The 20,629-nt window shown below is 51.7% G+C and overlaps 1 protein-coding gene across 3 annotated transcripts; it reads right to left on the reverse strand.

Annotated features, from left to right (window-relative positions):
• Nucleotides 1-9,583: 9,583 nt before the first annotated feature.
• LOC144951702 (tyrosine-protein phosphatase non-receptor type 1-like) lies at nt 9,584-19,293 on the reverse strand. Of its 3 annotated transcripts, XM_078882008.1 has the most exons (8): nt 19,106-19,293; nt 16,274-16,364; nt 15,606-15,706; nt 14,131-14,229; nt 13,617-13,754; nt 11,945-12,154; nt 11,343-11,477; nt 9,584-10,427 (listed from the first exon to the last, which is right to left on the reverse strand). In XM_078882008.1, the coding sequence occupies exons 1-8, from the start codon at nt 19,163-19,165 to the stop codon at nt 9,591-9,593; spliced, it is 1,671 nt and encodes a 556-aa protein (XP_078738134.1). In that variant the 5' UTR covers nt 19,166-19,293; the 3' UTR covers nt 9,584-9,590. The 3 variants fall into 3 exon arrangements, with proteins under 3 accessions (XP_078738134.1, XP_078738136.1, XP_078738137.1); XM_078882010.1 differs by lacking the exon at nt 15,606-15,706; XM_078882011.1 differs by lacking the exon at nt 19,106-19,293 and having other exon boundaries at nt 15,606-15,696; nt 16,274-16,362.
• Between the last annotated feature and the right edge of the window lie 1,336 nt (nt 19,294-20,629).

Raw genomic sequence — 20,629 nt, forward strand, 5'->3', positions numbered from 1 at the left:
GATGAAACAGATAGATCACTACAATTAGTAACAAAATAAGCAGACAATGCACCTTCACATATCTGTTCGTCCGTTAAAACATTTTTTTACACAAATCCTCAGCCTTCTCAGCCTTCTGGGAGTGCTCTTGTAATTTGTTGACCCGCCCATACTGGACATCTGTGATTAAAAAGAGCTTCATAGCTCATCGGATTCCTCCTGCAGTCGAAACAAGGATTGTGATTCTGAACAGGAGGAAGCCGGACTGCTGTTGAGACAATGAACACTGAAACCGGTTTGAAGTCTGCTTGTGTTTAACCAGTGCTGCTGGAATCACTCCCAGAAGGCTGTTTAACCGATAGGATGTGTAAAAATACGTACATTAAATGTATGTGGAGAGACAGATGGGAAAGTGTATTGTTTATTTTGTTCATGTGAATAAGAGGTCACTTGAAGTAGTTGTGCAACAGGAGGATCGTGATGTACCACTCTTTTAAGAGTTTCGGATGGACGCATTGAGAGCACAATTGGAAAATAATTGAAATTGAAAAAAAATATCCCCCCAAGAAAATGTTTAGAAATTTATTGCCGGTATCAAGCGTTCCGTAAAAAAAAGAGACCCACATGACTACAAGCATTGGGACATCAGTCCTCCAGTAAAATAAATGTCCACATTGATACAGAGAACAATATAACATTTAAGGATGACGAAACAAAATATAGATTTAGAAAACAAAATGCATTGGAATGCTGAACGATTGCTGGTCTAGTTTAAGGGTCACATTGGCGTGCTACCAGAGGTCGCAATCGGGTACCCGATACCCGTACCCTACCCGATACCCGGCTACCCGTACCCGGCCGGGTACCCGTTTGCGACCCTGGTGCGGCCGGGTACGGGTAGGCCGTGAGTCACTGGTGAGTAACCGTTTGTCACTCATTTCCCAACGTCCTGTCTCTTCTCACAATTCAAGTTCCTAGAATCAACCCACCCGCGCCTGCAACATGGCTTCATCCCAGAGGTCGCAATCGGGTACCCGTACACGTACCCTACCCGATACCCGGCCGGGTACGGGTAGCCGGGTATCGGGTAGGGTACGGGTAAGGAATCAAAACCCGTTTGCGACCTCTGCGTGCTACCGACACACTTAAAACCAGTGGACAGGAGGACGGGTGGCTCCGGTCCAACACGGCGAGCGGGTACCGCTATAATCCTGGGCTCGAATCCCGCATTTCAGACACCGGGGCTTTCAAGTATGGAGATGATGGGCTCAGATTGGTCACGGACAACTTACACATAGAGACCCACACATTGTATGGAGCCCGAGCCCCAACCCTCCTATAGAATTAGCACAGAATGAGGTGGGAAATGGGCCCGGTGGCACATATTGAGCGAGTACTGCTGAGTGTCTGGGTTTTGAATCTGGGTTTCAGCCGACGGTGATCCAACTGGGTGCTTAAATGTCGAGGGTTGGCGGAATTAGACTGGTCACCAAAGATCCCTCGAATAGCCTTCACGGACTGTCGGGGCAAGTGCTGTTAGCGAGCACCTATGAAGGCCGGCACAGCACACGAGGGGGTGGGTGGCCAGCACCACCCCCCGCTGGATTTGTCTCCCCAAAGTTGATGTTTACACACCGCACCAGGTACTCATTTATGGCCAAGTCGACCTAGTGGCGGGAATCGAACTCGGGTTGGTAGCGCACCCCACTAACCACTACACTAACGCTCCCCACCGGTCACCAATGACTTTTACACACACATTTATAAATAACCCATAGACTTAGCTAATTGAGTTGTGATCAAACGGGCTTTAGATGTAATGGGTTGATGGTCTCAGACTCGTCATTAATAACTGCAAAAAAAAGCCACCGTGTGAAATTTGATTGTGACTTGGCTAAATTCCAACTCTGAGAATTCATGTTTTTTTTACAGTTTAAATGTTACGTGACAATATCAAGCAGAGTGTGGGGATCGTCGTGGGCCATCTCCCGTGCAAAAGATAAACAGGCCACTCCAAGCAGTGTTCGGGTGGTCCTGGAGAAAAAAAAATCTTCTGCACTGCTTTGCGAGTTTAATGAATGATTTTTCATTTCATGGCAAACAAAAAGCACAATTGGAATAAATTGGGGGGAGGGGGGGGGGAAAGACCAACAAATATTTCAAAACAAAAACAGTGGTTCGACCCTAATACATATTTCAAGCATCCTAACGCGAGATTGTCCTTTCAACGTATCTTGTTTAGGATGTTTTGTAACTACTTCACTACTCTTGACTTTATTAAAGGACGTGAACTCAACGATTGCTGCTGATGCCACCATCCCACGACATAGCTTCCTTCCTCCTGTTCAGCAGATTGATGATCTCAAATCCAGTCACCGATGAACGCGCATGCAAAAAGCATCACATTTGCTTGTTTACGTAACTTGGCAATAATTCCGGCTCGAATGAAAAATAAAATTCGGCCCGACTGCCCACACGATGACCATTACACGCTGCAGCAGGGCATGTGGAAACGTGCAGCGCCCTCCCCCCCACGTGTCAATGAGAGGTCACATGTTGGAAGGGGGTCAGAAGTAGTGCTGAAATATTAAACTAAAACTATTCAACTATTTCACCAGGTAAGGCCCACTGAGCTACGTAGCTCTTTTTCAGAAGCGACCCGGCCACAAATGATGGCTCAACGTGTAGCAGCCAAATACTATCAAACGCATGTTTGTAAATGTGGAGGGCAAAACCGTAGGGCCTGGAGAAAAGAATCCACGCGATCACGGGGAGAACATGCAAACTCCAAATATACAGTCGTCAGGATCGAACCCACGACCTCCTGTATACCAGGCGAGGGAGTTAACATCTCCTAGTCACCGCAGCGTGCGCTTTCAGATACGCTTCCGTGGCCGTCTGGAACTCTCCCTTGTGATATTAGGAAGCCACTGGAGGTATGCACCTTTAAATCTACATTGAAAACACATTTCTTTACGACTGATTTTTCTGTTTAGTTGTCCTTCCCCCGCACCTACGGTTAGCACGGTTGGCTACGTACGGTGCGAAAGAAGTTCAACACATTTCGATTTAAAGCTTTCGTGACTGCAGGGATTCATCTTGTTGGTTCTTTCGGTAAAGTCACGTAGAAGGGAAATAATAAAAGAATAAAAATCAAACATAATAAAATTATTCTCACGACGTTTCTGAATTTCAGACACTGTCTTTCCGACAGACCTGTTCTTCACCTGAGGACGGCTGCTTGCGTTGTGGCCGAAACGTCGTGAGAATTATTAGATTACGTTTTATTATTTCATTATTTCCCTTCTACGTGACTTTACCGAAAGAACCAAGAAGAAGTTCAACACACATACACGCATGCACCGCTGTGAGTGCGAGGTCACAGCGGATGTTGAGTTTCACCACGCAACGCCCAAGAGCACAATAGGAATACAATTGGGGGGGGGGGGGGTGACCAAAATCATGAATCTACATACTGCACAGATGCCACTGACATGGTTGCACTTTTGTCTATCATATACACACAGGATTGTGAGGTGGCCAGGAGAGATGACAGTACAGCGAGCGGTTTCACGAACACTTGAGCGGCATTCCTTTGCCCGTGGCTGGAATTCGAACTTGGGTTTGTTGTGCAACGTGCTAACCACTTGCCAACGCTTCACCCATAATCTGACGTATGTAATGATGATCGTGCTAGCACGCATATGTAGTAGCACGTGTTATCTACCTTGCTTAGCTTCCAAGATCTTAAGGGAACGTACATTCTCTGTATGCATAAACATTTGGTCCACATTTCAGTGTTTCCTACGGACTTAAAGTCGAATAACGTTCACGTACATTCACAAATAATTATACTGAATTCTCTGGATTATAAGACACACTCCCAACACCCCCCCCCCCCCCCCGTATTTCAAAGCAAGCGTAGGAGGGCGTGCGTCACATAATCCGAGTAGCTGCGCTGCGTGACTTTGTCTTGTCTTTGTGAGTGCCGGGTGGCTAAAGCACAGCGAGTTGGTACAGCAGGGGGCACAGGTGGTGCATCAGCCAGTTATCTCGGTCATCTCGGTCAGTCGACCCGTGGCACCTGCTGGGTCTGCCCCGTGACCTCCTGCCAGCGGGCGTTCGACACTTCACGTGGCCTCAACGTGCACTTGGCTTGGCACAAGCGTCGTGGTGACGTCACCGCCACTTAGTGGCGAATGGCGGTTGTTGTTGTTGTCTTTCAGATGGAAACTGCCTCGGTAGCGCACGATCACAATCACTCATTACTTCCATAAAAAGATTAATTGCAGCGCCACACCTGCCACCACCATTAAAGGGGGGAAAAAGGTGATCAGATCTCCACCCACCCCCCCCAGGAACAGATCTGCAGGTTTGCAGAGAATTTCATAAGTCTTGGGGAAAAGGAAACCCCTCAGCTTAGATAATATCATACTCTTTGGTTCTTTCGGTAAAGTGACGTAGGTAGAAAAATAATAGATCACGACGTTTCGATCGCTACACAAGCAATTGTCATCAGGTGGGACAACCACAGCAAGAAAAACTGCTGAAGTAGGCGAAAGATCTACCGTGGCCTACTTAAGCAGTTTTTTCTTGCTGTGGTTGTCCCACCTGATGACGATTGCTCGTGTTGCGATCGAAACGCCGTGATCTATTATGTTTCTACCCACGTGACTTTACCGAAAGAACCAAAGAGTATGGATTCCTGCAGTCACGAAAGCTTCAAATTAAGATAGATAATATCATGTTGAAAGATGGGGTTGACCCTGATTTGGGCTGCCATGCCTCAAATATTAAGAGGAAGTATCCGCTCCCTGCGAGTGGCTGGCTGATGTGCCATCTGTTGAGGAAGTACGAAGGGTGATCCAGATCCTGAGACCAGAAAAAGCGCCGGGCAGAGATGACCTCTCAAGAAAACTGCCGTGGGAGGGTTGTGTGAAGGCTAGATTTGAAGCTTTCGTGACTGCAAGGATTCATATTCTTAGGTTTTTTCGGTAAAATCACGTAGGTAAAAAATAAAAATTTAAATTAATAGAAATAAAAATCACGTTTCGGAGGCAACACAAGCTTCTGTCTTCAGGTGGAACCGTCACAGCACGATAGCTGTATCTCACTTAATACAGCTATCGTTCTGTGACGGTTCCACCTGAAGACGGAAGCTTGTGTTGCCTCCGAAACGTCGTGATTTTTTTATTTTATTTTACTTTTATTAATTTAAATTTCAAAAAATTACCTACGTGACTTTACCGAAAAAACCTAAGAATATGTGTGAATGCTACCCTATATATCATTGCAACTGTCTGGTGCACAGAATGGGTTCTGCAGGATTGGAAGGATGCCCAATGATTGCAACTATCATCACAGCATCTCCCTCTATGCCAGGAAATATCCTGACGATGATTAGTCAACATCCCCTTTGCTGAGGAGAGGCCTGTGGAACCCCATTGTGGTTTCAGACCAGGGCGTTTCTGCAAATATGCCAAATTCTCCGTCTCATCGTCTACACCAGAGATGTACGCAATGTCAACAGGACCTACATCTCTTCTTTATTGACCTAGTCAAGGCCTATGATATATTCATGTTTACAGGGTCCCTGACGCTCTGTTCACAATCATTAAGAACCTTCATGCAGGCCCCGGTCAATTTTTATATGGGAGTCAAAGCCATTTTCTGTTCACCTTGGGGAGCAACAGTGATGTTCTCTAGCCCTTACACTATTTAACATCTTCTTTAACCACCCAGCTCAAGACGCTTTCAATGGCTGTACTAGGGGATTTTCCATCTGGTACAGGTACAATCGGGTGCTGATCGATGCCTGGGTTCGATCAAGGAATGGCTCCCTATTTGTTATCCATGTTAGTTATGCTGATGAACTGGTATTTTTTGTTCACTCTGAGAAGTCGTTGAAGACTCTGCTGCTGACCCTGGGGCCTTACTATGAACCCTGCCTGGATATTTTATGACATCAAATATGCCAACCAACTCAACTCCCCATGAGTGATGGGGCAGTTGTGTATTGAGTGGAACGTTTCCATATTGGGGCAGTGTGGTTACGGCCAACTCTGGTTTGGCAGTGGAAGCCTCACTCCGAATCAGTCGAGCAGCATTATCTATTCATCAGCCGCGAAACACTGTGTGAAAGCTACTCGGCCTATAGTTCCAAACAAAGCTCTAGGTCTTTTACGGACATTGAGGCTGGCCTGCATACACTCCATCCCGGGTTTAACCAGACTGAAATGGACATAGAGTCATATCAGTGAGCTCCTCCAGCAGGCAAGGCTGCCTTGACTGGATTAACAGTCAATGCATGTAGCCTGCATGGCCAGCCACCGTATGCCCAAGTAGCTTCTGTTTGGTCGGACAGAGGGAACTAAACGGGAAAGGCACAGGCTGGAGATGAGATGGACCGATGCGATACGGGAGAATGTGGATCTGATTGGACTTGCTGATGAGTGACACCAGTGGTGTCAAGATCAGCCTCTGTGGAAGTGATTTGTCAAAGACGCTACTGGGAAACTGAAAGCTTTGCCCTCCAACAACAATGGAGGAGTGATGCTTACTACAACGTGTGGAGCACCGGGCGGCTAAAAAGCAGCAAGTCAATCAACCCATGGCACCTTAACGTGGTCTAAAAGTGCACCTAGCCTGGTACAAGTGCTATGTTAATGGCAGCTGTTGTTGACCAGATATTTGTATAACTTTATTGACCACTAGGCACACGTTTGGGGTGCATCTCACTTTTTCCAGAATGTTCTTATACTCCGGGAACATTTGCTCCGTCGGTAGGAATGCGTGAAAACTCATCGATTAAAAACCCAACCCCTACACCGCAGCTTACCACCCAGGCCCAACCCTCCAACATAGCTCGCTACCGGCACCGAGACCCAACCCGGGCCTGTAGATTACGAGGCAAGCAACACAAGCACAGGCCCTTAACACCGGTTTCACACCCCGAGCAGTTGGATGCACACAACTAAATTGCTTTATGTGGGCGTGCCTCTGCAATCGGTTGCTTATTCTTGGATGAGAGCACAGACTTCGCCTTCCAGGCGACCTGCTCGGCGATGCATAGCGATGCGTTCCATCGCGTGACGCATTTACAAACTGCGTTTGATTACACTGGTCAACAAAAATTTTTTTTTTTTGGCCTGGACTTTTGCAGCTGTTCTAGACTAATTTCAGGGTCCTGATTCCAGATCTGATCTCAGATTTGCTCTATCACATCTCATTTTTATGCTATCGGCATACCCCATTTTCATTGATTTTACCCGAAATTAACTCTGTCACTTATGATTGCAAGTTGTTGCGAGTCAGTGACTGCTTTAGTGTTAAAATATGGTGCTGTATTTTTAGGATAGTGTGTTTATAATATCATTTTATGTAGATATCCACATTTATTTAATATTTTTCTTCTGCAGTTTTTATTGAAAATGCAATATTTTATATCTCAAAAACCTGATGTGATAGACAAAAACTGATGCCAGATTTGGAATCAGCACCCCAAAATTACCTTAAAACCGTTGGAAAACCTTATGCCAGAAAAAGTGTGTTGACCAGTGTTATCAACTTAAATAAGTAATCCAGAATACAAGTGCCATTCAATGTTTTGTTGTTGTTGGCGCATCTACTACTCGCCGAGAAATGTAAAAATCAGTTGCAGGCGATCGATTAGGTTACGCAATTTCGAGAGCCATTAGGTAGCCGCAACTCCTCGCGGAGACGTGGACGAAGCAGTTGAGGGCCGGCGAGTTGCGCGATTTGGTTACGGGACGGATTGCTCGGGTGTTAAGCCCGGTTTTAAGCGGGCAAGTGCGTGCCCCCTCCAACCTGCATAGTGCATTATCCCTGCTGCGTGCAGGTGGTGGTGGGGGGGGGGAAGAAAACCAAAAAGCCAGTGCAAATATATATACCAACAATACAGCGTCACATATCCCACTCGTTGGGGACTGGCATATGGGGCAGAGGCGAAGGACGGCCACGTGGCACGGTGAGTCGCACCACGTGCGCGCAAAACGGGTCACGGGACGAATTCAAGTGCGGCTCGATTTAACGCGGGGGAAACGCTTGACTGCACGCTAAGGAACTGCTCAATTGGGACGACCACATTGGAATCGGCGCTCACCCACTGGCAGAACAACGGAGTCGCCTTGCGTCAACGCGCAGGGACAGCTGCCAATGGGGGGGGGGGGTGCCCATCGAATGGTTGAGATGCGTTGCGTTCCAAGGTGAGTTGTTGGGGCATATTAAGCCAAGTGTTATGTAAATGCAAAGATATTATCAGAATACTTTTGTGAAAAGGTCGGATTTGTTATTAGCTGTGGAAACCAGTATCTTGTTACAAGCATGCACAGCTACCGCACCGGGTGGTTAATTGATCGGGTCGATATGCGACGCTGCACTGCGTTAAAACAATTTCCGTAGAGTATTCAAAACAATAAGCATATTTACGAGAGGTAGAGCTATCTACGCTTGCAGGCGAGGAGCGCATTTGTGACCTAGGCTAGAAATTGTGCATCGTCGTTGCCTAGCGATGTGCAGTGTGTCGTGGGCGCGTAACCCACCGTGTCCTTGCGTATAACAGGGTTGGGAGCGGGGGTCCCAAAATTATGATAAAAAAAACATTGGAAATTTGACGATCACAATTACACCCGCTGCCCTGGCGCAGTCTGGCAGCGACGGCCTTGTCATTTTGGAGTGTGCAGGGTCCAGAATTGTCTTGTGACATTTTGGTGATTTTTTTGCAGTGGTTTATATCTTTACATTGTTTTTTTAATTTTTATACAAAAAGCCATCGTAATAATAATAATAGAAAGAATTAATTATTGTAAATGGGTAAGGTTTGTTCTTCACGGAAATATATGGATTTGTAAAGAGGATGGATTTAGTGTATTGCCCGCCCAACCCCCCTCACTCTACATTTTCCCCAGTATCTCAAAGGCGCGTTGTACAATCACCGCGTCATTATCGTGGCCGTGATTACCGGGCGAGTGACGGCTCATGGCCGTCCCTACCCACCCGTGTGATTCGACGAGCCGGCAGCGATCCCGAGCGGCGGTACGACTGCCGTAGTCTCGTTAGCTCCTTGATGTCCATTTTTTAATCCAAGAGCCATTCAGGGGAAGGATGTGGCGCATGAGTGAGCGACGAAACCCGTTGCACGCATTAACACATTCTCTGTAAGAATGAGCATAATGGTATAAACGATCAAACGATTTATGGCAACAGTTCAATTTGCGCCGCTGCGTCGTCGTCGTCGTCATCCCCACCGTCATCAAGGCCCTGCGCGCCTGCTCGGGCATCGTCCCCAGTTTCCGAGTTCAGCTCTCTGGCGATTTTGGGCCGTATGTCATGTCAGTTGGCGCGATGTGCCGACGTTTCGCTTGGCGTGCCACGACAAAGCTTTTTCAGCCTCGGAGCGGAACGGTGACAGGTGTGGCTCCATCGGCAACTGAAATCGAGCGCCGAAGAAGCTCCCCAAACGCGAAGAGCGAGACGCCGGGCACCACGTTGAACGACGCGCGGCACAAGTCGTCATTGTAACAGTCACCGCCCCCCACCCCTCCCTGTAGCCCCCCCCGCCCCCCCCCCCGAACCTCATCACCCACCCACCATCACCGCCGCTCGCCAAACAAAGCACGGTAAGCGACGAACAGCAGGGCCGGCAAAATCACCGCGGCCAGCTGGTATAGCAACGGGTACGGCGCAGCGCGTCTGCCGCGGACCTGCGGGGTCCCGTCCATCTGTCGCACTGGATTGCCGTTCGGCCCGTCCACGAAGACTCCGTCCGCGCGCTGATTCTCGACGCGGCGTTCCGCCTGCCCGACCGCACGCAGCCTGGGCTTCCCATCCACATCTCCCAGCCCGTCCGCGCGCACGCCGCCACCTCCGTCCGCGTGCCCGTCCCCTGCTGCGTCTTCCCGCCCGGCCTCGCCCTCGCCCGCCCGCACTTCTCCCCGTCCGTCGTCTGCGTCTGCGTCTGCGTCTCCCTGCAAGTCCGAGTCCGCTGGAGGCGGCGGCAGCTCGTCCCGTCCGTCCGCTCGTCCGTTTGTCCGCGAATCCCTCGGAGCGTCCACGCAATCGTCCGTTCGTGGCTTTGCCCGCTCGTCGGCAAGCTCGCCCACCGGCGGCTCTCCCCGTCTCCCAATCTGCGCGTCTCCCTGCGAGCCGTCGCCCGCCTCTACCTCTTCCCGTGCGTCGCCCGGCCCGTCCGACTGTCCGTTAACGCACCCGTCCACCAGCATTCCACTCGCCGGGCCCGTCAGGGGTCTGTCGGGGAGTGCGGGGGGGTCTGCTTTACCCTCTGGGGTTGCCGGGAAGAAGGGGGGCGACGTAGGCTCGAGCGAGCGGCGGGGGGGCGGGAGCGGTGGCGTGTTTGGGGGGGGTGGCAGCGGGGTGAGGCGGAGCATCTCGGTGTCCTCATCTTCAGCGTCGCTGTCTTTGTCATCGTCCTGCCAGGAATAAAAAAGAAAAAACAGAAATGTTGTTTCATTTGCTCATATTTATATTCGCTTCATTGTCGTACTCGATTTTTTTTCGTCTTGTAGCTTTTGCCACTGTGGCAACCCAGGTCTCTCTTGCCAATGACTCTCATCCTGTTCTCATTTGACTACTCACCTGGTTAAACAAAAGCAGTGCAAGCTTTACGCGAACGTTTCACGTATTTATTGCGTGCCCCCCCACCCGTTACAAAGTTTGTTCAACCAGCTCAAGAGACAAGGTCTGAGTCTCATTTGTTTTCCTTCCCCCACACGTCTGATCAAGGTAACTAGGCCCAGGGTTCCATACCTGACTCAGGCACCTTTCTGTGTGGAGTTTGCATATTCTCCCCCTAATTTGCATGGGTTTCCTCCCAGTTTGTTTGATTTCCTCCCTTAGTAAAAAAAAACACAATTTAACTGGTGTTAAATTGAAAAATGATCTAGGATCAAAGACAAAGATTCCCGTACAGTCTTAATAGGCTGTTGGGGCAAGTGCTGTTAGCGAGCACCTATGAAGGCCTGTACGCACACATGAGGTGGTGGGTGGCCAGCATCACGCCCGGCCGCCTTTGTCTCCCCAGCGGTGATGTTTACACACCGCACCAGGTACTCATTTGAGGCTGAGTCGACCCAGGACCGGTTCAGATGATCGTCACCAGTGTTGGCCGTGAGCGGGAATCGAACTCGGGTCGCCGGGTTCGTAGCGCAGCGTGCCGACCGCTACACTTCCGCTCCCCATTGTGGGATCACACACAGTGGCAGCAACATCGCCCCCCATAAAAAAATGAGTCTTGAAGCTCAGCGAGGCTCTCCTGGACGAAAAAGCATAACGCATGCAAAATGTAGCAGCAGCAGTGGTGGCGGCGGTATGACTGTGAAGCTCACCTGGGAGTGCGTGTCTTCCCCCAGCAAGGCGAGGTATGAGAAGCGCAGCTGGTCGGCGGTCTGGATGAGGCCCATTCGGGCGCGTCGCATCGACAGCAGCTCGGCTCGCACGTCCACCTCGCCTCGCTCCGACAGCTGCAAGAGAGCGGAGGAGGGCGACAAATGGAGCGTAACAAAGCACAACAATCGCCCACCCTCCCTCGCCAAGATCGCTTGGGAGGTCATCGGGCGCCACGGTGGCGAGATGTTAACTACCTCGCCTCGTGTACGGGAGGTCGTGGGTTCGATCCAGACCCTGACATCTGCATATTTGTGGTCGTGTTTATTTTTTCTCCGGGGTCCTCCGGTTTTACCAATTAAGCCTGGTGCAGCACATGAGGGGGTTGGTGGGCAGGCCCAGAACCGGCTCAGATAATTGTCACTGGTGTTGGCTGTGAGCGGGAATCGAACTCTGGTCACCGGGTTCGTAGCGCAGCGCGTTAACCGTGACACTATCGCTCCTCACATACATACACACGCACACCCATGTACACACGCACACACACAGACAAGCTGACACCACCACCAACACCGCCGCCACCAACGATTTTAACTGTCCCTACCAGTGCCAGGCAGGCGTCGACGAGGCAGAAGGAGCCGGAGCGGCCGATGCCGGCGCTGCAGTGCACGACCGTGGGGCCATGGCCGCTGTGCAGGACCCCCGATGCTCGCACCGCCTGCAGGAAGGCGCGGAAGCGAGCGGGCGACGACGGGACGCCGAAGTCCGGCCAAGCCGTGTAGTGGAACTGCAGCACCTCGCGGCGCTCCCCGCTCTGCGCGACAACGCAGTCGCGGCCGTCATCAGATGTGCGTATGTACGTACGTTTAACTTCGTTCGTGCTGTACGCACCCAACCGTCATGATCGTAGGTCGGGGGGGGGGAAAGACCAACTAAAAAAGCAGTTCTCAAGAAATTAGTTTTCAAACCTAGATGATTTCAAAGTGTATTGCTCCAGTGGCTTCCTGACTTCAAATGAGAAGTGATGAAAGTCTTTTTACTGCACATAAAACCACGCTTGAGAAATCGTCAAGGAGGGCAGTTCTACAGTAAAGAACTCGTTATTAATGTGAATCGCTTGCAATGCCTGCTTATCAGAATATTTATACTGGAGGAATCTGATGAGCTATATAAAGCTTTTTTCACACAGTAGGAGGCAGCTCAGAATGTTACAACAACAAACAATAAAAACAATAGGAGTGTAAAGTATAGTAGAGATAAACAAATCACTTAAAAAAATATAACAAATATAACTAAACTCCTTTTTTATCTTACCAGGCAAAGCTTCTTATAACGTGAAAATGTATAGCAGCAAAACAATCTAAATAATCTAAACGCATGCTGAGGATTTATTGGTGAGAGGTCAGTAGTCACAGGGGTTGGGGTGCGAGTTGCGGGAGCAGGGGGGAGGTGGTGGGTGGTTGTGGGGGGTGGTGGTGGGGTGGTGGTGGGGGGGGTGGTGGTGGGGGGGGTGGCAGAGGTCGCAAACGGGTTTTGATTCCTTACCCGTACCCGGCCGCACCAGGGTCGCAAATGGGTACCCGTACCCGATTGCGACCTCTGGGGGGTGGTGGTGGGGGGTGGTGGGGTGGTTGTGGGGGGTGGTGGTGGGGTGGTGGTGGGGGGGTGGTGGGGTGGTTGTGGTGGGATGGTGGTGGGGGGTGGTGGTGGGGTGGTTGTGGGGGGTGGTGGTGGGGTGGTTGTGGGGGGAGGTGGTGGGGTGGTTGTGGGGGGTGGTGGTGGGGGGTGTGGGATGGTTGTGGGGGGGTGGTGGTGGGGGGTGGTGGTGGTGGTGGGGTGGTGGTGGGGGGTGGTGGTGGGGTGGTTGTGGGGGGTGGTGGGGGGGTGGGTGGTGGGGGGTGGTGGGGGGGTGGTGGTGGGGGGTGGTGGGGGGGTGGTGGTGGGGGGTGGTGGGATGGTTGTGGGGGGGTGGTGGTGGGGGGTGGTGGGGTGGTGGTGGGGGGTGGTGGTGGGGTGGTTGTGGGGGGTGGTGGTGGGGTGGTTGTGGGGGGTGGTGGGGGGGTGGTGGTGGGGGGTGGTGGTGGGGTGGTTGTGGGGGGTGGTGGGGGGGTGGTGGTGGGGGGTGGTGGTGGTGGGTGTTGGGGTGGTTGTGGGGGGTGGTGGGGTGGTTGTGGGGGGTGGTGGGTGGTTGTGGGGGGTGGTGAGTGGTTGTGGGGGGTGGTGGGGTGGTTGTGGAGGGTGGTGGGGGGGTGGTGGTGGGGGGGGGACACGGGCACCGGCAGGAACTCCAGCTCCAGTCGGCGCATGGTGAAGCTCTGTCGTTCGCGCTCGCGACGGAGCACCACACGCACGCCCGTGTCGTCGAAAATCATCTCGGGGTGGTCAGGCAACGGCCAGTACCGCTCGCACTTAATCTGCAGCAGCGCACACACAAGGCAAAGATCCACCGTGCATCGTCTTAACAGCAGACTTTTGGGGCAAGCGCGGTTTGGGAGCACCTACGAAGGCCGGCACGGCACACAAGGGGGTCGGTGGAAAGCAAAGCACGAAGACATAAATCCCCTGTATAACCTTAATAGAGTTTTGGGGCAAGTGCTGTTAACGAGCACCTATGAAGGCCGGCACGGCGTTCATAGCATTAAAAATCAGCTACTGTGCAGGTGCTGTGTGGCTTGTTACATCGCAAGATCGTGGGAGGTGGTAGCAGCTTGAGGAGGCCCTTCAACAAGCAGTGGATTGACCATGGCCAATGATGATGATGATGTCCAGAGACAGCGCTGGGAAACTCACCGAGTTGTTCTCCACGAGCCGGTTGAGCATGACCACGGCCCGCGAGCCCTGCTCCCACACCATCTGCCAGAAGTGACCGCACGTGTGTGGCAGAGGTCCCTGTGTGGAGGGAGCGAAGGGAGTCGTGGAGCAAGAGGGGTGGGGGGGGGTTATTAAAATTGAGATGAGCTGTGTGGTGGTGGTGATAGGAGTGGTTGGTGGTGGTGGGGAGCGGTAGTGTAGCTGGGTTGGCAGCTGCGCTACCAATCCAGCGCCCCGAGTTCGATTCCCACTCACGGCTACCATCCACCAGTGATGAATATCTGAACCAGCCCTGGGCCTCCCCAAAGTCGACTGAGCCTCAAATGGGTATCTAGTGCGATGTGTAAACATCGGTACGGGGCAGACAAAGGCGGCCAGGCGTGGTGCTGGTCACCTTCAGAGGTCCTAGCGAACAGCACTTGCAACAAATAACATGGCATCTCTCTCCTCAGTGTGCTGGGAAAAGTCCTGGCAAGGATGATTCAACATAACCTCACCAGTCACACTGAGGAGAGGCATGCAGAGCGCCATTTTGGTTTAAGATCAGGGCGGTCCTGCACAGTTGCCATATTCTCTGTCCTTCTGCTTCAGCAGGTGTAGGAAATTTCAACGGGACCTCCACCCAGGACCTCCATCTGCTTAAATTACCTGGTCAAGGCCTATGATTATATCAATAGGCCAGAGCTCTGCGTTATTATTCGGGTTCATAGATCCTTGAAATATTGGAACACAGTTCCATCGGTGAGCTCCTCCGAGAGCCTGTTCGCTGGGTTATGTAGCCCGCACGCCCAGCCACTACATGCCAAGAGGTGGAAGAGCAACGCTCAGACTGAGCGCCGGGCGGCCAAAACACAGCAAGATGGCAAATTGGAGAGGACAAGAGGGGGCATCTATCAGTCATTTCAGTCAGTCGACTGTTATTCCCTTGGTCTGTGCTGTGAACTCCCGACAGCAGCAACCCATCCACACTTCACGTGATAGCCTCAAAAGTGTATCTAGAATGGCACAACCGCTGTGGTGACGTCCCCGCCACTGAGTGGTCAACAGAGGTTGTTGATGTTTTCTACGTAGGTATATGCTAAACTATAGACTCAACTATTTTTACTCAACCAGGTAAGGCCCACTGAACTATATATCTCTTTATCAGAAGCAACCTGGCCACAAATGATAGCTCAGCAAAGTGGCTTATTACGTGGAAATTTATAGCAGCCAAATATTCTAAAACACATGTTGATTCTAAACGTGAAGGAGGAAAAACCGGTAGGACCCGGAGAAAAATCCATGCGGCTACAGGGGAGAATACACAAACTCCATACAAACAGGCATAAGGGTCGGGATGGAACCCATGACCTCCTGTATACCAAGCGAGGGAGTCAACATCTCGCCACCATGGCAAGAATGCTTGTAGGTGTACGCGTGTATGTGCGTAGGTATCCGTGCGATCATGCGGGCACCTGTGTGAGTATGTATTTGCGGCCGGCTTGGGGCACGCACACCAGGCTGGCATTGATGTAGTCGTTATCTCCCCTCTGCAGCTTCACCCGACTGTCGTCATCTGGTCCCCAACGTCACAAAAATACAAACACCCCCCCCCCCCCAAACAAGTAAACACCACACAAAGCAACGCCCTCCGGGTGCGCTATCAAAAACACACGGCGAGGAGGGCGCTGACACTGCGGCCCAGCCGTAGCACGCTCGCCGCTCATTGCAGAGGTTCATGGTTTGAAATCCAGCGGCCGTTCCAATTATTAATGCCGGTCTAATAGCTGTAATACTGCACGACGTCGCGCGTAAGAGTGCAGACCATTGCATCGTGGCGTTAATGGTCCAAATTTGAAAAATTACACCGCAAATGATTGAACTTTGCAAAACACACAAAATCAACCAGGATTAACCTCGCATACACAGAATCAATCACGCACACAGAATCAACCGCGCACACACAGAATCAACCACGCACACACAGAATCAATCCCGCACACACAGATTCAGCCACGCACACACAGAATCAACCACGCACATACAGAATCAACCACGCACACACATAATCAACTACGCACACACACAATCAACCACGCACACACACAATCAACCACGCACACACAGATTGGGGGACACGTACATGGGCTGACATCGCGGTAACGGTTCAGCGTGCGGTTGCGCGGTAGGTGAGCCACACGGCACGGGAAGTTAGAGCTGTCCCGGGCCAGGTCCTGCACACGTGCACACACGCACACAGACCTTAGGATGCACGGACATCAACCAGTGGGAAGTGTGCAGAGCAGCTCAAGTATACACCACGTGTATAGAGACATCACCACGCACACGGATAACGTGCACACAGACAGCGTCACACGCACAGATTGCTAAGTGTACACAGTGCCACGCGTACACACCTCGTGTACACAGTAACAGACCCGAACATGTGCAGACAGCACACAGACATCACACAGGGATCACACAGGCAGCACCCAGGGATCGCACTGACAGTACACAGACAACACACACACAGCACACATACAGCACACAGGCATAATCACACAGCCAACACACAGGCATCACACATACAGCACACAGGCATAATCACACAGACAGCACACAGGCATAATCACACAGACAACACACAGGCATCACACATACAGCACACAGGCATAATCACACAGACAGCACACAGGCATAATCACACAGACAACACACATACAGCACACAGGCATAATCACACAGACAACACACAGGCATCACACATACAGCACACAGGCATAATCACACAGACAACACACATACAGCACACATACAGCACACAGGCATAACCACACAGACAACACACATACAGCACACATACAGCACACAGGCATAATCACACAGACAACACACACACAGCACACATACAGCACACAGGCATAATCACACAGACAACACACATACAGCACACAGCCACACAGGGATAATCACACAGACATAATCACACGGACATCACACATACAGCACACAGGCATAATCACACAGACAACACACATACAGCACACAGGAATCACACATACAGCCCACATACAGCACCCCCTCACAGCACACAGGCAGCACACAGACAGCACACAGGCAGCACACAGCCAGCCATAGCCAGCCACAGCCAGCACACAGGCATCGCACATACAGCACACACATGCATCACACAGACATAATCACACAACCAGCACACAGGGATCACACACACAGCACACACACAGCACACAGGCATAATCACACAGACAACACACAGGCATCACACATACAGCACACAGGCATAATCACACAGACAACACACATACAGCACACATACAGCACACAGGCATAATCACACAGACAACACACATACAGCACACATACAGCACACAGGCATAATCACACATACAGCACACATACAGCACACAGGCATAATCACACAGACAACACACATACAGCACACAGGAATCACACAGACATCACACATACAGCACACATACAGCACCCCCTCACAGCACACAGGCAGCACACAGGCAGCACACAGGCAGCACACAGACAGCACACAGGCAGCACACAGCCAGCCATAGCCAGCCACAGCCAGCACACAGGCATCGCACATACAACATACACATGCATCACACAGACATAATCACACAACCAGCACACAGGGATCACACACACACAGCACACAGGCATAATCACACAGACAACACACAGGCATCACACATACAGCACACAGGCATAATCACACAGACAACACACATACAGCACACAGGCATAATCACACAGACAACACACATACAGCACACATACAGCACACAGGCATAATCACACATACAGCACACATACAGCACACAGGCATAATCACACATACAGCACACATACAGCACACAGGCATAATCACACAGACAACACACATACAGCACACAGGCATAATCACACAGACAACACACAGGCATCACACATACAGCACACAGGCATAATCACACAGACAACACACATACAGCACACATACAGCACACAGGCATAATCACACAGACAACACACACACAGCACACAGGCATAATCACACAGACAACACATATACAGCACACAGCCACACAGGCATAATCACAGACATAATCACACGGACATCACACATACAGCACACATACAGCACCCCCTCACAGCAAACAGGCAGCACACAGACAGCACAGCACACAGGGATCGCAGATACAGCACACACATGCATCCCATAGACATAATAACACAACCAGCACACAGGGATCACACACACAGCACACACACAGCACACAGGCATAATCACACGGACAGCACACAGACATAATCACACAGACATAATCACACAGCCAGCACACAGGCATAATCACACACACAGCACACACACATACTCACACACACAGCACACTGGCATAATCACACAGCCAGCACCCCCCCCCCCATCACAGCAAACACACAGCACACAAGACAAACACACAGCACACAGGCATAATCACACACACAGCACACACACATAATCACACACACAGCACACATGCATAATCACACAGCCAGCATCCCCCCATCACAGCAAACACACAGCACACAAGACAAACACACAGCACACAGGCATAATCACACACACAGCACACAGACATAATCACACACACAGCACACAGGCATAATCACACAGCCAGCACCCCCCCCCCCACATCACAGCAAACACACAGCACACAAGACAAACACACAGCACACAGGCATAATCACACACACAGCACACAGACATAATCACACACACAGCACACAGGCATAATCACACAGCCAGCACCCCCCCCCCCACATCACAGCAAACACACAGCACACAAGACAAACACACAGCACACAAGACAAACACACAGCACACAAGACAAACACACAGCACACAAGACAAACACACAGCACGTGCACACTGTACACAGTCTCCACGTGTGCCCCGCGCGAGTACACAGCGGGCTACCTGGAAGACGCGCTCCCAGCCTCCCTGCCCGCGCTCGATGGCCCTGAACGCCTCCTCCATTCCGCCCGGCGGGGGGGAATCGCCGCGAGGCCTCACGGAGTCGCGGGCTCAGAACGCCGCCTCACACGACTCCGAGGCCACCACGCCCTCCCTTGCCCAACCGTCCAACGGCCCCGCCAGTTGCGCGATGACGTAGAGCTCCTGCGCGGTGACGTCGCGTTGCAGCGCGGTGACGTTCGTTCCAGCGCGGTGACGTCACGCCCATGCGCGGTGACAGCACGCCCCTGCGCGGTGACGTCACGCCCCTGCGCGGTGACGTCACGCTCCTGCGCGGTGACGTCACGCCCATGCGCGGTGACGTCACGCCCCTGCGCGGTGACGTCACGCTCCTGCGCGGCGACGTCACGCTCCTGCGCGGTGACGTCACGCCCCTGCGCGGTGACGTCTCGCCCCTGCGCTAAAGCCAAGTTCCTGCGCGGTGAGGTCACGCCCCATGCGTGGTGACGTTGAGTTCCAGCGCGGTGACGTCAAGTTCCTGCGGGGTGACGTCACGCCCCATGCGCGGTGACGTCGCGTTGCAGCGCGGTGACGTCACGTCCCTGCGCGGTAACGTCGAGCTCCAAGCGCGGTGACGTCGAGTTCCTGCGCGGTGACGTCGAGTTCGAAGCGCGGTGACGTCGCGCTCCAACGCGGTGACGTCGCGTTCCCTGCGCGGCGACGTCTCGCGCTGAACTGGAGACGCAGGCGCGCGCTCGCGCCACCGCCCTGCGCGATGACGCAATGTAAGCGCGATGACGTACGTTGAAATGACGTAATTGCGCAGTGGACGTTTTTCGATCGAGTGGGTTTGCCGACGTTGAAATATTTGTCAGAATCTGTTATTTATCCTGGAGGAATCCGATGAGATAGAAGGCTCTCTTTCACAAGTGTCCAATAAGGGGCGGATCAAAACGTTACAACAACAAACAATAAATAAGCAATAGGATTGTAAAGTTAAATGTTTTACCAAAAGAACCATAGAATAGGATTGCAAAGTATAGGAAAGGTAAGAAAATCGCTTAAAATATATACAAATAAAATTAAACAAAAGAAAGCTTCTGATTTCTGTATTATTTTTTACACCACTACCGTACGCAATGACGTACCAGTTTCCAAAATACGTCATCACGTAAAGAGTAATGTTGTACGTTGTGACGGCATCACGTCGAGCCACACTACCACCCGCTCTGCCCAATCAGCGGCGTGCTTACATGAACCCCGCGTGTGGATAGCCAATGAACGCACATTACGCAACGACTCACCTGATTGGTGGGTGCCGGAGAACGTGGGAGGGTAACGGCGTTTCCCATTGGCTGAAATGGGCACCGGAGAATGGGAAGTGGTGTCGGAAGGGGGATTATGGGGGGCGGTGTCGTCCCATGCGCATGCGCAATAGGGGAGGGGTGTCGGGAGGGGGGTTAGGGCGGGGCAGTGTTGTCCCATGCGCATGCGCAGTAAGAGAAGGGGTGTCGGGAGGGGGGTTAC

This window comes from Lampetra fluviatilis, chromosome 63 (assembly GCF_964198595.1).
Source record: "Lampetra fluviatilis chromosome 63, kcLamFluv1.1, whole genome shotgun sequence".
NCBI classification, from domain to species: domain Eukaryota; kingdom Metazoa; phylum Chordata; class Hyperoartia; order Petromyzontiformes; family Petromyzontidae; genus Lampetra; species Lampetra fluviatilis.

Bases quoted from the DNA above. Each gene is read 5' to 3' on its own strand.
- LOC144951702 (XM_078882008.1), bottom strand. From the start codon at position 19,165: ATGGAGGAGGCGTTCAGGGCCATCGAGCGCGGGCAGGGAGGCTGGGAG. The intron at 15,707-16,273 runs GTACGTGTCCCC...GTTGGGGACCAG, and splicing joins TTACCGCGATGTCAGCCCAT to ATGACGACAGTCGGGTGAAG. The intron at 13,755-14,130 runs GTGAGTTTCCCA...GCGCTGCTGCAG, and splicing joins GGCTCGTGGAGAACAACTCG to ATTAAGTGCGAGCGGTACTG.